The sequence below is a fragment of the Hyla sarda genome, chromosome 1 (assembly GCF_029499605.1).
Source record: "Hyla sarda isolate aHylSar1 chromosome 1, aHylSar1.hap1, whole genome shotgun sequence".
NCBI lineage: Eukaryota > Metazoa > Chordata > Amphibia > Anura > Hylidae > Hyla > Hyla sarda.
Window position 1 is genome coordinate 202,751,293 of NC_079189.1, and position 18,665 is coordinate 202,769,957.

Here is an 18,665-nt window from a genome sequence, read left to right on the forward strand (position 1 = left end):
GGAAAGGGAAAAGCTGTTGGGAAAGTAAAGAGATCTTATGGGGGCAGAAGAGGGATAGGAGAAGCTGTGGGGAAAGTAAAGGGATCTAATGGGGGAGGGACAGAAGTGGGATAGGAGAAGCTGTGGGGAAAGTAAAAGGATCTAATGGGGGGGGAGAAGAGGGATAGGAGAAGCTGTGGGGAAAGTAAAGGGATCTAATGGGGGGGAAGGAGAGGGAAAGGAAAAGCTGTGGGCAAAGTAAAGGGATCTAATTGGGGGGAGAGGGATAGGAGATGCTGTGGGAATCCAATGGTGGGGGGGGAGGGGTAGGAAAAGTCTGTAAGGGGGAGAGGAGAGCAGGTATTTGAGAGGGACAGGAGGGGATGAGGGTACTAAATAAGGGGATACAGAGGACAAAGAGGACTCTATATAAGGGCGACAGCAGAGGACTTTATATAGGGGGGTACAGCAGAGGAACCTGGCTCTATATGAGGGGTAAATGGGGGTTTCTTTATCATAACCCTTGAGAAAATCCTGCATGCGCACCTGGTAAGTCGAAATTTATTCACTGTATGCCACTAATGGGGGGGGGAGAAGGGGATAGGAGAAGCTGTGGGGAAAGTAAAGGGAACTAATGGGGGGGAAGAAGAGGGAAAGGAGAAGCTGTGGGGAAAGTAAAGGTATCTAATAGAGGGGGGGAGGTGGGAAAGAGGGATACGAGAAGCTGTGGGAATCCAATGGGGTGGAGGGTAGGAAAAGTCGGTAAGGGGGAGAGGAGGGCCGGTATTTGAGAGGGACAGGAGGGGAAGAGGGTACTAAATAAGGGGCTAAAGAGGTTGAAGAGGACTCTTTATAAGGGGGACAGCAGAGGACTTTATATAGGGGCTTACAGCAGAGGATTCTGGCTCTATATGAGGGGTACATTGGGGTTTCTTTATCCTAACCCTTGAGAAAATCTTGCATGTGCACCTGGTAAGTGGAAATATATACACTGTATGCCACTGTATCGCCATTCAGTTACATGGGTGTGGGCGCACAATACTTTGCCTTGCCCCAGGTGTTGCTAACTCACACTACGTCGCAACATCTCGTCAATTAGGGCCTGTGATTTGAATTTCACCTAAGGGCTCACAAAGTCTAGAGCCGCCTCTGCAGCAGGTACCTTTATAGGTTCATTTTAATTGTACAAGTTAATAGAAGAACATGTTTTTTTTTAAAGGTGCAGGTCTTAATGGACAAATTGTCATATACCTCATTAAGCATCCACATATATATGCAAGGAATCAGCACCCTTGAGGCTTGAGAAATGTTTAGAGCAAATACAGATGCGTAATTTCTTACCTTTCCTGATGGTTCAACATATTTCAACATGTATGTCACAAGGTAACAAGCTTAAAAAAAATATGTGATACTCTGATAGAGATATAGTTATCGTTACTCTAATGCAGGGGTCCTCAAACTACGGCCCATGGGCCACATGTGGCCCGCAGAGCGCATTTACCCTGCCCGCCGAGTGTTTTTGCCTTAGGACATCCCTGTGTTCCGAAAGATGCTTTCGGAACACAAGGATGCCTCTGAAATCCCTGCGGCCCGCGTTAACTTTAAAAACGCGGGGACCGCCGGGAGCAGGCGCACGCAGCGATGTCACTGACGTCCCATGCGTGCGCACATGGCAACCGAGCGCGGAGCGGAAGAGAAGAAGCAAGGACGCGCGTGCTGGTAGTAGGTAAGTGTTTACCAGCGGCGCGTCCCTTCGGTGTTCTGACCACCGATCCTCCGGTCCTACTATGGCCGGAGCGGTGGTCGGAACACTGAAATGGGGCAGAACACAGGTATACAGTCTCCAGCCATACTTTATGGCTGGAGGCTGTATGCCTGTGGGGGAACATACTGCCAACGTAATTAGGGGGACTATACTGCCAGCCTAATGTGAGGGAACATACTGCACATAATGTGGGGGAACATACTGCCAGCTTAATGTGGGGGAACTATACTGCACCTAATGTGGGGAACTATACTGCACCTAATGTGGGGGAACTATACTCCCAACATAATGTGGGGGACTATACTGCCAGCCAAATGTGGGGGAACATACTGCAAGCCTAATGTGGGGGACTATACTGCCAGCCAAATGTGGGGGAACATACTGCAAGCCTAATGTGGGGGACCATATTGCACCTAATGTGGGGGAACTATACTGCTAGCCTAATGTGGAGGACTATATTGCACCTAATGTGGGGGAACTATACTGCCAGCTGATGTGGGGGACTATATTTCACCTAATGTGGGGGAACATACTGCCAACGTAATGTGGGGGACTATATTGCACCTAATGTGGGGGACTATATTGCACCTAATGTGGGGGAACATACTGCAAACCTAATGTGGGGGACTATATTGCACCTAATGTGGGGGGAACTATACTGCCAGCCTAATGTGGGGGACTATATTGCACCTAATGTGGGGGATTATATTGCACCTAATGTGGGGGACTATATTGCACCTAATGTGGGGGAACATACTGCAAGCCTAATGTGGGGGACTATATTGCACCTAATGTGGGGGAACATACTGCCAACGTAATGTGGGGGACTATATTGCACCTAATGTGGGGTAACATACTGCAAACCTAATGTGGGGGACTATATTGCACCTAATGTGGGGGAACTATACTGCCAGCCTAATGTGGGGGACTATACTGCCAGCCTAATGTGGGGGACTATATTGCACCTAATGTGGGGGACTATATTGCACCTAATGTGGGGGAACATACTGCAAGCCTAATGTGGGGGACTATATTGCACCTAGTGTGGGGGAACATACTGCAAGCCTAATGTGGGGGACTATACTGCCAGCCTAATGTGGGGGACTATATTGCACCTAATGTGGGGGACTATACTGCCAGCCTAATGTGGGGGGGGGGGCTATATTGCACCTAATGTGGGGGAACATACTGCAAGCCTAATGTGGGGGACTATATTGCACCTAATGTGGGGGAACTATACTGCCAGCCTAATGTGGGGGACTATATTGCACCTAATGTGGGGGAACTATACTGCCAGCCTAATGTGGGGGACTATATTGCACCTAATGTGGGGGAACATACTGCCAACGTAATGTGGGGGACTATATTGCACCTAATGTGGGGGACTATATTGCACCTAATGTGGGGGAACATACTGCAAACCTAATGTGGGGGACTATATTGCACCTAATGTGGGGGGAACTATACTGCCAGCCTAATGTGGGGGACTATATTGCACCTAATGTGGGGGACTATATTGCACCTAATGTGGGGGACTATATTGCACCTTATGTGGGGGAACATACTGCAAGCCTAATGTGGGGGACTATAATGCACCTAATGTGGGGGAACTATACTGCCAGCCTAATGTGGGGGACTATATTGCACCTAATGTGGGGGAACATACTGCAAGCCTAATGTGGGGGACTATATTGCACCTAATGTGGGGGAACATACTGCCAACGTAATGTGGGGGACTATATTGCACCTAATGTGGGGGACTATATTGCACCTAATGTGGGGGAACATACTGCAAACCTAATGTGGGGGACTATATTGCACCTAATGTGGGGGGAACTATACTGCCAGCCTAATGTGGGGGACTATATTGCACCTAATGTGGGGGACTATATTGCACCTAATGTGGGGGACTATATTGCACCTTATGTGGGGGAACATACTGCAAGCCTAATGTGGGGGACTATAATGCACCTAATGTGGGGGAACTATACTGCCAGCCTAATGTGGGGGACTATATTGCACCTAATGTGAGGGAACATACTGCAAGCCTAATGTGGGGGACTATACTGCCAGCCTAATGTGGGGGACTATATTGCACCTAATGTGGGGGACTATACTGCCAGCCTAATGTGGGGGGGACTATATTGCACCTAATGTGGGGGAACATACTGCAAGCCTAATGTGGGGGACTATACTGCCAGCCTAATGTGGGGGACTATATTGCACCTAATGTGGGGGAACTATACTGCCAGCCTAATGTGGGGGACTATATTGCACCTAATGTGGGGGATTATACTGCAAGCCTAATGTGGGGGACTATATTGCACCTAATGTGGGGGAACTACAACCTAATGTGGGTGAACTATACTGCACCTAATGTGGGGGAGAACTACAACCTAATGTAGGGGAACTACTACCTAATGTGGGGGAACTATACTGCCAACCTAATATGGGGGAAGTATACTGCACCTAATGTGGGGGAATTGTACTGCACCTAATGTGGGGGAACTGTACTGCCAACCTTAATGTGGGGGAACTACAACCTAATGTGGGGGGGTCTATACTGCCAACCTAATGTGGGGGGAACTGTGCTGTGTACTTAAAGTGGTAGTCCACTAATAAGATATATAAGTGTTCATAGGAATTTATTCATGTTTTGTTATCTATAGTCCGGCCCTCCAACGGTCTGAGGGACCGTGAACTGGCCCCCCGTTTAAAAAGTTTGAGGACCCCTGCTCTAATGGATACATAGTTATAGTATATACTACATGGGGGAGATTTATCAAAACCTGTCCAGAGGAATAGTTGCTGAGTTGCCCATAGCAACCGATCAGATCTCTTCTTTCATTTTTCTCAGGGCTTTTAAAAATGAAAGAAGCGATCTGATTGGTTGCTATGGGCAACTCAGCAACTTTTCCTCTGGACAGGTTTTGATAAATCTCCCCCCCATGTGTCTATGTGTGCCCACGCAGTAGGTGTGATGTGAAATTCTGCCTGTTGAGGGTTTTGCTTGACTGTCTTGATTTTATATTGAAATTTTATCATTAGTTATTGGAGTCATTACCTAGATTTATAAATAGTTAAGGAGTACACACCTGTACATTTTTGTTTCCTAACAGCTTAATGGTTTGAATAAAACGTTTTTGCTTTTTTGGGATTGTAAAGAGTATATAACTTGTGAGCAACCTGCTAATGAAAGAATGGTGTAGAAAAGTGGTGGAGATAAATACATACAGTATTTTTTGAGCAGATGGTTACCCGGCATTTTGGCTGTCGCATATATATAAGCACTAAGTCTGACACTCCTAGATGACATTGGGGCTGTTGACATTAGTAAGAAGTATTTTTTTCTAAATGTTATATGGCACAGTAAAAAGTACTATATTATAATCTCCCAATGAGGGACACTCACAGGGAAGAAAAAAGTGTCTGCTATTGAGAGCTGTCACCTATTGGGAAATAGGCTCAAAAATCTTTATAAATGACCAAATACTGTACAGTACTCACTCCAGAGTGTAATTACCTATAAAACACCATAAAAAGCAATATTACAGTAGAATCTCCCAGTGCCATTTAATCCCCCCATGCTATTTCATTCCCCCTTTATTATCCTCTGTGCAAATTCATCACCCACTTTATCCCCCAGTGCCGCTTTATTCCCCCTGTGCCCAGTGCAAAATCATCCTGACCCCTTGAGCCACAGAACTTTTCCTCTTCCCTGCCCCCCCCCTATAGGTCTTCTTACCTGGCCAGCAGGCTCAGGTGCAGGGGCTCTCTGCGAGTTTGATTTTCTTCTGGTGTCCTCTGCGCTGCACTCACTGAGGGGCTGTAAGCAGCGCAGTGCCAGCAGTGACGATTGACTATTCTGAAGTCACTCATCAGTGCCTGCATTCGCAACCGGCCAACAGCCACTGTTCTTAGTGAGTGCAGAGCAGAGGATGTCAGGAGAACATCAAACCCACTGAGAGCCCCTGCACCTGAGCCTGCTGACCAAGTAAGAACAAAAGGGGGAGGAGGGAAGAAAAAAATAGGATGTGGCACAAGGGGTAAGGGGTAAGGCAGATGGTGTCCGCTAAGGGAGATTTCACTATATTAATCATATTTTTCTGCAATAAAAATACCCTTCCTAATAGGGTCATGATATCTATAAAAAAAACACCAAAAGTCCATATTGAGGGCTGTCAGATAAAAGAAAAAAACTCTTATATGTTGTACATCTTTTCAAAATATTAACATTTCTAACATATTTCATAAGAAAATGTTATTTCCATTTTATAGAAATCATGGTTTATAAAAAAAAACAAAAAAAATACACCACTATGGGTCCCCATACCATCCAGAACATAATCTGTCTGGCTGCAGCATCATTTTTGTCCAAACTGAAACACAGGCAGGGACAAAGTCCAGTAAGTTAAAAGGCGGGATTGGGACTCCTCTGTGCTCAATCCTGTCCTGTTAGACTGCAGCATGAAAACAGAGAGAAGGGGGTTAGAGAGCATACTGTAGTGATTGGATGAAGAAATCACGAACAGCACAGCAGACAGCAGAGCTCAAACTACCATCTTGACACATCATACAAATTTTGATGTGCTTGGACCAATGAATCCCTAAAAGGCCCCCTAATACTTCAGATGCAGTGATCAGTATTGATCATGGCATCTGAAGGATTAAGAGGGGCATCAGTGTGATCACTGATGTCTTCCTTTACCAACGGGACTCTGCTGATAGCAGATGGACCCACAGTCTATAAAACAAGTGCAGGTCTTGTGCTCACTTATAGCCCGGATGAGACTCAACAGGTACATGTACATGCTGGTGCGCCAAGTACCAGGCACCCGGACATAGAGGTACATCCTGCATCCTCTAGGGTTTAATGATGCACAGCCACAGTTCACTCTGGAGAGCTCTGGAACTGATGAAGTCTGCAGGTTATAAGTAGACTCCTTCACCCCATTAAAATGTTATTTTAACTCTTCTGTTTCCAGAGCTCACAGTTTAGACAAAACAGTGCTGGCAGTCACAGTGAAAATAAAGGCAAAAGTTTGATACCATAATAAAGTTATACTTGTAATTAGAGTAACAGCAAATAAACAGTCCCCAAAAATAAAAAAAACAAATTAATTAATGAATTAATGTCATGTTGATAAGTTCTCTATATTTTTTATTTTTTTTATTTTACTTAGTCCACTTCTTGTGCACCTACTTCTCTACAACTACAATGAAATGGCTTTAGGAAGACCACCCAAAATTTCATTGAAAAGAGGACTTCTCTGGCCTCTAAATCATCAGTCGTGAGTTAGTGGCTGAAAACAGTCAAACTGGCAGAGTTTTCATAACTCTCAGTGTATTGCATGTCAAGAGAAAAGGTAAGGCAGGACACATCTGTATAATATATATTCAACCTTTTCAGCATTTTTTTTGTCCAGACAGCCAGCTACCCACATAACAGGGAGTATTCTGACTTGGTGCCTAGGGCAGCACATGTTCAGCCCTGCTGAAAGAGACTCTGCACATAGGGGGATATTTATGCAAGCCCATGCAGAGAAAAAGTTGGCCAGTTGCCCATAGCAACCAATCAGATTGCTTAATTTATTTTAATAAACGGCCGCTGATAAATAAAAGCAATCTGATTGGTTGCTATGGGCAACTGGTCAACTTTTCCTCTACACAGGTTTTGAAGAATCTCCCCCCATAGCCTCTCCTGACAGTGTGAGAGATGCCTTATTGTATTAAAATCTGATTTCTTCCTGGGGTGGTGATTTGAACTTCTTTGGCACCCAGGGGGGTACTTAGCTTAACCCCTTAAGGACTCAGCATTTTTCCGTTTTTGCATTTTCATTTTTTCCTCATCACATTTTAAAAATCATAAAGCTTTCAATTTTGCACATAAAATTCCATATGATGGCTTATTTTTTGCACCACCAATTCTACTTTGCAGTGACATTAGTCATTTTACAAAAAAACAAAAAAAAAGAGGCGAAATGGAAAAACAATTCATTGTCCGACAAAATTGAAGAAAAAACGTCATTTTGTAAATTTTGGGGGCTCCCGTTTCTACGCAGTGCATTTTTTGGTAAAAATAACACCTCATCTTTATTCTGTAGGTCCATACGGTTAAAATTTTACCCTACTTATATAGGTTTGATTTTGTCGTACTTCTGAAAAAAATCATAACTACATGCAGGAAAATTTAGACGTTTAAAATTGTCCTCTTCTGACCCCTATAACTTTTTTATTTTTCTGCATGCGGGCCGGTATGAGGGCTCATTTTTTGCGCCATGTTCTGAAGTTTTTATCTGTACCATTTTTGCATTGATCTGACTTTTTTTTTATCACTTTTATTCATTTTTTTATGACAGAAAAAGTGACCAAAAATACACTATGTTGGACCTTGGAATTTTTTTGCGCGTACGCCATTGACCGTGTGGTTTAATTAACGATATATTTTTATAGTTTGGGCTTTTACACATGCGGCGATACCACATATGTTTATTTTTATTTACACAGGTTTTTTTTATGGGAAAAGGGGGGTGATTCAAACTTTTATTAGGGAAGGGGTTAAATGTCCTTTGTTAACTTTTTTTTTCACTTTTTTTTTTGCAGTGTTCTAGCTCTCATAGGGGGCTAGAACACTGCACACACTGATCTCTTATGCTATGGCTTTGCATGAATCAGCGAGATAGGGGCTTGATTGCAGCAATTTTATCGCGATGTCCCGATCAGCCCGACTGAGCTGCCAGGAAGCGTTTACTTTCACTTTCAGACGCGGTGCTCAACCTTGATCGCCGCGTCTGAAGGGTTTATAGCACGTGGCACAACGATCGGTGCCGCGCGCTCTTAGCCCAGGGTCCCGGCTATGACTAGCAGCCGGGACCGACTTGGTGTGATGTAGAGTCATGGCGTGACCCCGTTTTAAACACCGGGTCCGGGCTCAGGGCGTACAGGTATGTCCTGAGTCCTTAAGAGGTTAAAATGTTGAGAAACACTGCCCTAGACAATACTCACTTGCGACTGTCCATATTTGCCAAGTAACATTCACTGAAGCCTTGCTGTAGATCTTACAGTCTCTTGCTAACCACACACTGCCATGAGGCTTAAAAAATCGTTTCATGCAGAGCTTCATCTTTATGTATGAGATATAGGGGTCATGGCAAAAAAAAAAGACCCCAGTTATAGCATATATTATTGGCTAGTTTTCAGCCACGATTGTTAATGTAAAAACAAAACTTTCATAAATGACCCCTAGAGTTAGAGATTGTGACCCCAAGGTCCATTTTTTTCTGTGTATCATTGCCCTACAACACTTGCCAGCTATCCCTAATATATAGGAGTTTGCTATTGATGGATTGCTAGATGGATAGATAGATAGATAGATAGATAGATAGATAGATAGATAGATGTTAGATAGATAGATGATAGATAATAGATAGATGATAGGTAGATAGATAGATAGATAGATAGATAGATGTTAGATGTTAGATAGATAGATGATATATAATAGATAGATGATAGGTAGATAGATAGATAGATAGATAGATAGATAGATAGATGATAGATAGATAGATAGATAGATAGATACAAAAACTCCAAGAAAGCAGCACAACCTCGGTAGAAGATGCTGCTGATGAAATCCAGGTCACAGTCCTGGAAAAAAGATTCAGCAGCACCTCCAATGGAATGTGAAAAAAAACTGTGGCTTTTATTAAGCACATAAAGTAGATAGATCTATACATGATTACCCAGTTATGCTGAGAACTTCACTAAAATCAGTGTGGGCAACAATAAGTGTGCAACAGAGCTATTGCTTAGGCTGTATATAGAAATACTGAAGACTGTATAGATCTGCTAAACATATGAACACTACCCAACTAGAAGCCAGAACCAAACAATTCACTTCAGGACAAAGACAATCAATATGAATTTTAATACATGACCCCATTTTCATTATATTTTTTCCCTGCTGTGCCTTTGAGAATAAAATCTATGCATGTAAAGGTTCTATTTAATGTGACCCTATTCACATAGACTTTGCGCAGACAACGTTAAAGGCACAATGCATTTCATCTTTTCCTTGTAAGTAAAAATGGATTTGGATTTGCAGAGCATTATATTTATGGTTTAAAATGTATTTCATTTATTAGAAGCAAAAACAATAAACAACCACCAAGAATAGTGTGGGCATAATCACAGAAACACAGCAGGCATACAACTGTCAATAACCATAGTAAAGATAGAATTACATACATAAGTAACAAGTATAACCGGTCATCATGAGTCCCTGGTGTCCCAAACATAACGGCCAAACAGCAATAACTAAACCTAGCATTATATTTAAAGTAAATATATAAATATTGCTTACCAAAACAATCTAAATGGTTGGAATCATAAAACAGATACCTGTGCAGAGTGCTATCATAGACATTGCATTACTAGCTTCTAAAGTTCAGGATTACAAACAACATAGCAGAGAGGTTCTAAATTGTAGATAATTGTCCATCATGATAATGTACAATCAGGTTCTACTCACTAGAGCAGACAGATGCTATAAAACTGTCACCAGATTCCACATCACCTGACATTGTTCCCCTTCACAAGACTACATTATGTCATTGATAGCTGACGGTAAAATACTGTTAGTATCCTTATGGAAAGTATTAAACAATTGATGTATTCCATGGTCAAAAAAAGTACAGCAGTTCCTTACCTCCAGCTCTGCCATGCTCTGTCTATGAGAATCGTAGATGTGGTGCGGATATGGCAGGTTGGCCCCTAGGAGAACCAGGGGGGTCTCTTTCAGCAATGAGTTGAGAGCTGTATATTTCTATCTGGCTCAGCACATGGTACTCAACAGCAGTAGCAACAGTAGCAGCAGCAGCAGCAGCACAGCTCTCCTTGCTCCCCCCTCATGTCAGTATGAACACAGACTTCTGACTACTGGGAGACACATCTGGTCCTCAAAGAGCTGGAGGAGGAGTGGGCTACATAGACAGGTGGAGTATTGGATAGATCTTGTATTCTAGGCATGTGCCATCTTTCATGGTTCACAATATTTTGTGTCGCCTCTTAGAAACAAACATAATCCTATATTCTTAGGCTTAAAAAAAAAAAATGTAGACCAAACAACAAAGAGCACATGACTACTTAGTTCAAAGACACATTAGCATACGCATTGTATATTTACTAAATACATTGTTGATGTATATAGTGTAAAATAATATAAATTTTGTCCTTAAATTATCATCTCATGTCCAAAATTCTATATTGTTTTCTCTTTATATCTGTTTTTGGAATTGGAGTTAAGTGGTATTTTTCTTTTAAATATTCCAGTAGTCAATTAGATTATTATTTTTTCCCCAATCTGCTTAATTAAGTAATAAAAGAACAGGAGATGTATTACTACATTACTAGACAGATATGGCATATGGGAAAGCAGAGCAACTCATTTGGGAACTGTACACAACAATTGTATTTTATTGATTGTCACTCTTGCTTATTGATAACTATTTTTTTCTCCTAGGTTCTGCTACTCACTTTAACCCCTTAAAGGGGTACTCCGGTGGCAAATTTTTTTTTTTTTTTTTTAAATCAACTGGTGCCAGAAAGTTAAACAGATTTGTAGATTACTTCTATAAAAAAAAATCTTAATCCTTCCAATACTTATTAGCTGCTGAATACTACAAAGGAAATTATTTTCTTTTTGGAACACAGTGCTCTCTGCTGACGTCATGACCACAGTTCTCTCTGCTGATATCTCTGTCCATTTTAGGAACTGTCCAGAGCAGCATATGTTTTCTATGGGGATTTTCTACTACTCTGGACAGTTCTTAAAATGGACAGAGGTGTCAGCAGAGAGCACTGTGGTCATGATGTCAGCAGAGAGCTCTGTGTTCCAAAAGGAAAAGAATTTCCTCTGTAGTATTCAGCAACTAATAAGTACTGGAAGGATAAAGATTTTTTAAAAGAAGTAATTTACACATCTGTTTAACTTTCTGGCACCAGTTGATTAAAAAAATAAAAAGTTTTCCACCGGAGTACCCCTTTAAGGACTGAGCCAATTTCATTTTTTTGCATTTTCGTTTTTTCCTCCTCACCTTAACTCTGTTATTTTTCCTTCCACAGACCCATATGAAGGCTTGTTTTTTTGCGTAACCAAATGTAACTTGTAATGACACCTTTCATTTTACCCTAAAATATATGGCACAACCTAAAAAATATTAATTTGTGGGTAAATTGAAAAGAAAAAAAAAATGCAATGTTGCAAATTTTGGAGGGTTTAGTTCTTCAGCAGTGCACTTTTCATCAAACTGAAATGTTTTATTAGTTCTGTGGGTCAGTAAAATGATACCCATGTTTACATGCTTTTCTATTATATTACTATAAAAAAAAATGATATATTAAAACTAGTATGTTTTACCTCTTAAGGACCTGTACGCCCCCTGCACCCGGTCCCGGTGTTTAAAACGGGGTCACGCCATGACCCTGCATCACACCGGGTCGGTCCCAGCTGCTGTTCATAGCCGGTACCCTGGGCTAATAGCGCTGCACCAATCGTTGCGCCACGTGCTATTAACCCTTCAGACGCGGCAATCAAAGTTGATCGCTGAAAATGAAAGTAAACGCTTCCCGGCAGCTCAGTCGGGCTGATCGGGACTAACCGATCATCTAGGACTCCGTCGCATCCGATCGGCGTTTGATTGCTCCAAGCATGAGCTACAGGCTTGAGCAATCGAGCCCCTATCTTGCTGATCCATGCAAAGCTATGGCTTTGCAGGGATCAGGGTAAAAGTTCAGTGTGTGCAGTGCTATAGCTCCTATGGGAGCTATAACACTGCAAAAAAAAGTGAAAAAAATAGTTAAAAAAGGTCATTTCACCCCTTCCCTAATAAAAGTTTGAATCACCCCCCTTTTCCCATAAAAAAAACCTGTGTAAATAAATATAAAAATATGTGGTATCATCGTGTGCGTAAATGTCCAAACTATAAAAATATATAGTTAATTAAACCGCACAGCCAATGGCATACGTGCATGCAAAAAAATTCCAAAGTCCAAAATAGCGTATTTTTGGTCACTTTTAGAGATGAGCGAACTTACAGTAAATTCGATTTGTCACGAACTTCTCTGCTCGACAGTTGATGACTTATCCTGCCTAAATTAGTTCAGCTTTCAGGTGCTCCCATGGGCTGGATAAGGTGGATACAGTCCTAGGAGACTCTTTCCTAGGACTGTATCCACCTTTTCCAGCCCACCGGAGCACCTGAAGGCTGAACTAATTTATGCAGGATAAGACATCAACTGCCGAGCCGAGAAGTTCGTGACGAATCAAATTTACTGTAAGTTTGCTCATCTCTAGTCACTTTATATATCATAAAAAAATGAATAAAAAGCGATCAAAAAGTCTGCTCAATGCAAAAATGGTGTTATTTTTTTTTACCAAAAAATGCACTGCGTAGAAACGGAAGCCCCCAAAAATACAAAATGAAATTTTTTATTCAATTTTGTCGCACAATGAATTTTTTTTTTACGTTTTGCCGTGGATTTTTTGGTAAAATGACTAATGTCACTGCAAAGTAGAATTGGTGGCACAAAAAAATAAGCCATCATATGGAATTTTATGTGCAAAATTGAAAGCGTTATGATTTTTAGGAGGTGATGAGGAAAAAATGAAAATGCAAAAACAGAAAAACGCCCTTAAGGGGTTAATATTGCTCCATTTTGACCCCTATAACTTTTTATTTTTTCTGTATACGGGGCTATATGAAGGCTCATTTTTGCAATGTGATCTGTGGTTTTTACCAGTAACACTTTTACATATATGTGACTTTTTCATTTCTTGTTATTTCATTTTTCTAATACGTGATTTGACCAAAAAGCAATAATTTCAGGCATTATATTTTGATAATTTGAACATTTACACACGCAGCGATAAAAAATATGTATATTTTATTCATTTTGTAAATTTTTTTGTAAAATGGGAAAAGGAAAAATTTTTATTGTGGGAGGGGCTTATTCACAGTTCATTTTTTTTACTTTACTTATTTTTATGTCCCCATAGGGGACTATACATAGCAATCCTTAGATTGCTATTACTGTTCAGTGCTATGCATATGAATAGTACTGATCAGTAATATCGGCGTTCTATTGCTCTGGTCTGCTACAAGGCAAACCAGAGCAGCAGATCGTAAGAGCCAGCTAGAGTCAGGTGAGGGGAACTCCTGACTCTTCGAACCCCCACAATTATTTATGCAGATGCCAGTATTGATCACGGTATCAGAGGAGTTAATGGTGGGCATCAGCACAATCACTGATGTTTGCCATCACTGGCGGGTCCCTGGTTGTTGATAGCAGCCGGGTCCTGTTGTGCCTGTAGCGAACGCAGCTCCTGCGCTCTCTTCATGTACAGGACGTAAATGTACGACCTGGTACGTCAGGACGTACATTAATGTCCGTTGTCCCCCCTCCAAAAAAACCCCAAAAAACTAAACTAAACAAAAACAAACTGTATGCACAAAGTATGAAAGTAAGTTCTTCCGTCTTCTTTATTCAGTTCACCAGATCACACCTTGTGCACAATTTTTTTACTTTAACTTTTCTTTCTTTTACCCAACTTTTTCTAGTTATTGGTTTTCCTTTTATTTCCCCAACAATTTTTCTTAGGTGATTCTGCACAACAACAATTTCTTAGCATTGCTTTTTTTGGGGCATAATATGCTTGCTGCTCTTACAAATGTAATTGCAATCATAGGGATCCTCTTATGCTTCTGTAGCTTTAAAAAGAAGGATTACATTATGCTATTATATTATTAATTAGTCATTGAGTGCTATTCTTGTTGCCTAGGGCACTGCTTGTTCATTGGCATTACCCATGCTGTTTCTCAGTGCTTGAGAAAAAGGCCATGTGAATGTGATGCATGGTGACATCTGTAGGCCACCCTGTCTGTGGCATAGTGCTGCAGTTACCAGCATATAATAAGCGTAGGCACTGTGGTATACATGGCACCATGCTGGATGTGGGCAGATTGCAGCTGTGATGCTTTGGATGTGGAACACGTGCTGTTTCTTGGTTCACTTATACTGCCTGCATTGACAGGTTATTTAAAAGTTCTTTGTATGAAATCTAAAGCATAATTGACCAGTAGGTTATGGTTTTCACATTTAATTGTTATGAATTTTTAATTGATTGATGTTTAGTATACCATTTTTTGGCAGGTATATTATACTATCGTTGACAGTAGTTACCATGACAAGGGATTATGTATTCTGCATACATGCACTTTATCCAATGAACAATTAGGAAAGAAGCATTTATATATGCACTTTGTGCATGAGAAATACAGTTGAGTCTGCATCAGTTTTGTGGATGTACGTGAATAAATAAACCCCAAGATGATGTGATGCTGTGATCTGCTTCAGTATTTGAAATTTGTAGGATTAGAAGCCCCACCGTGAAAAAGAACCTCAGTGCTGTCTTTACTTTTTCAACATTTCTTTTAGATGAAAATAAGGATGAGAATCAAGCTGAAAGCGTGGTATAAAGCTTTCCCTTAAAGAAGTACTCCAACCCCTAGACATCTTTTCCCCTATGCAAAGGATAGGGGATGAGATGTTTGATCACCGGGGTCCCGCCGCTGGGGAACCCCACAATCTCCCTGCTGTTCCTGACATTCGTTTAGAGCGTTGGGTGCAACACCAGAGGCTTGTTATGTCATGACTATGCACCCTCAATGCAAGTCTATGGGTGGGGGTGTGAAGGCACACGCCCCCTCCCATAGACTTGCCTTGAGGGGGTATGGCCGTGACATCATGAGCAGGGCGGGGCCGTGACATCACGAGCGGGTCATGACCGTGACGCCACGAGCCTCCACCCCGCATCGCCAGTCATCGGGCACGGACAACTTTGCTCCGTGCACCGGATGTCTGGGGTGCCGAATGCCGAGAACAGGGGTAGATCAGACATCTTATCCCCTATCCTTTGGATAGGGGCTAAGATATCTAGGGGTGGAGTACCCCTTTAAACATACATTGCATTTGGATACAGGTTATGGCACAAAAAATTTGCCACACTCAACTATAACCTAAATGTAGGGATCTGGTGTATAGCTGAAAGAAGCTGGTAGTGTCACCAGAATTGTAGTATGAGTGCCCATGTTGCCTATAGCAAAATTTCAGTACTGTATGCTTCCAAGTAATATCAATATGTACTCACAGCAATCCTAGAGAGCAGAGAGCTGTAGCTAATATAGCCCCTGGCTCTTGCTTTTTGGTTGGATACCAACCAGAGGGCCCCTCTTTTTCTCCAGTATGCCCTTATTGTTGTCCACAGTAGTTTTATTAATTTGTTTTCCTTCACGCCCATGTGGAAATTCTCATTACTGTAATTACGTCTTTGTATTTGGAATTCTGAATGTGGCGAATTGTATATTCACGCATGAACGCTTGTTAGCGATACAATGCAGTGTGTTGAAGCCTACAGAAAAAGCATGACTTCCAAAATAATCAATAAAACATTGAAAAGAAAAAGCATGGGAATTGAACTAAATACATTTAAAATACTTTTAAGCCCTCAATGTTAACAGCTGAAAAGCAAATAAATTAATAGAGAAAAATAAACTTGGTGACAAGTCAGTAAAAAAAGTGCTGTTTTAACTGTTTCTTGTTTAAAATACATTGCTTTAAATGTGAAATTTACCTCAAAACATAAATGTGTTCTTATAGAAATTAAAGCAAAAGCAATAGTTCTAAGCTTTATTAAAGTACTAGCTGAGTAACCAGCACTGCCCATTTTTTCCCCCCTAATCCATGTGGGGGAGGAAAAGCAACAAAGGAGGAAGCTTTTGTCCTCATATCCCATCCTTAAATCCTGACCCCATATCCCGACCTCTTATCCCAACCTCATATCCCGTCCTCATATCCTGTCCTCATATCCCGACCTCATATCCTGTCCTCATATCCCGACCTCATATCCCATCCCCATATCCTGTCCTCATATCCCGTCCTCATAAAGAAAAAAAATGAAAATATAGAAGAAGAAAATATAAGGTAAAAAATAAAATAAAAAAAAGTTATATATGTATAGTGTATCGATTATTTAGGTGGATAAATAACAATTATTTCAAATTATATACAGGTATCTTCATTAGTTATAATATGATGTAATTTCTCTATTAAGATATCATTGGGTAGTCAGGCTGAACCATACATTAATCATTTTATCCATTAATGCTTTCTTTTAACGATATGTATTTCCCCCAATTTTTCCACTTATGATGGAACACCCTCAATGTTCCTGACCCTATAGCGATTACTTCTTCCATCTTATAGCAGTGTCGTAATGTATGGATTATTTCCTGTATCCCTGGGACCTTTGTTTCCAATACCTAGTCAGTACTAATTTGGCCGCTGTTAATACCTTACAAACTAACCCTCTAAACTGTATTGGATAATCTTTTATTCCCAACAATAATAGTGCCATGTATGGTTTTAGATTTAATTCTACCTGAGTCAACTCACTCAACAGGCCCACCACCGTTATCCAGTATACTCGTATCTTGTGACATGACCATAGCATATGTAGTAGGGTCCCCCGCTCTCCACACTCTCGCCAGCAAAGATCCGTATTTGTGTTATACATTCTATGTACTTTATCTGGGCTATAGTACCAACGTAAAAATATCTTCATACTACTTTCTATGTGAGAAACCCCCTTTAGGGAGGAGTGCATCATTTGAAAAGAATATTCCCAATCCTCCCTGAGGAAGTTTTGGCCTAAATCTATTTCCCATGTGTTATATGGACCGAGGCTATTGAACACAAGCTTACTCTCCATATTTTTATATATGGGGGCAAGGCCCTTCAAGGTTGTTGTTCTAAAGTAATCACATCTTTTGTTAATGATTGTAGGAAATGTCGTATTCTTATATAATTAAAAATTTCTCGAAGGGGAAGGGAATATTGTTCTTGTAAAACAGGGAAGTCCACTAGACCCTCATCCCTGTATAATTGTTCAATTCTAGTAATACCACACTCCGCCCATCTATGTAGGTCCAAATCAGAGACATTGCAGGAGATAAATTATATTGGTGTATATTGTCTTATATCTACCAGGGTTGTATTACTAAACTTATGGTAAAGCTCCCAGCAATGTAGACTAGCTATCGTTAATGGTAGCAACTCTACTGGTTTACTAATATTCCAAAATTGCATCAAAAGTAAAAACCCAATGTATATTATATTCTCCCTTCCACCACATTTTTAGTTGGACAACCCCGGAAGCAATATAGTAATGGAAAAAATCCGGTAGGCCGAGACCCCCAGCTTGGCACATTTTTGTCATCAGCGAGTGCGAGACTCTAGGTTTAGAGTCTTGCCAAATATATCATGCTATGATAGTCCTTACTGCACGGAAAAAAGAAAGGGGGATCTGTATAGGCAGTACTCGAAATAGGTATAGGAGTATGGGAAGCACCATCATCTTAAAACTAGCAACTCTGCCCAGCCATGATACCTCTACTTTCCCAAATCCCTCCAGCTCTTGTTGCATCTTCCCCAAAAATGGGAGATAGTTGGTAGACAGGGGCGTACCTAGAGCATTTGGCACCCGGGGCGGACCCTTTGTTTGGCCCCCCCACACACACACACACACACGCACCCCCCCCCCCTTAATTACATCCCCTCCCTCCCCTCCCCCCAGGAGCGGACTGACAACACTCGGGGCCCCCGGACCAAAAAAAGGCAAGGGCCCCTGCCATGCTCCTATTCCACCCAAATCCCACACACAATAAACTAAAATTTATATATATAAGAAACACTTTAACGTAGGTAAATTTCCATGACCAATAATACTGGTATACAAGGAGTAAATATATACCACCACACAATAACTGGATAATACCGCCATAATGTACTGAATAATACCACTATACAC

At 41.3% G+C, this 18,665-nt stretch overlaps 1 protein-coding gene across 1 annotated transcript in view; it reads right to left on the bottom strand.

Annotated features, from left to right (window-relative positions):
* Nucleotides 1–10,624, bottom strand: part of LOC130362622 (melanopsin-B-like) — a 266,524-nt gene extending 255,900 nt beyond the window's left edge. Inside the window, exon 1 of the mRNA XM_056567421.1 lies at nt 10,449–10,624. Within this exon, the coding sequence (XP_056423396.1) occupies nt 10,449–10,463 (15 nt within the window). The 5' untranslated portion in view covers nt 10,464–10,624. The remainder of the gene's footprint in view (nt 1–10,448) is intronic.
* Nucleotides 10,625–18,665: the final 8,041 nt, after the last annotated feature.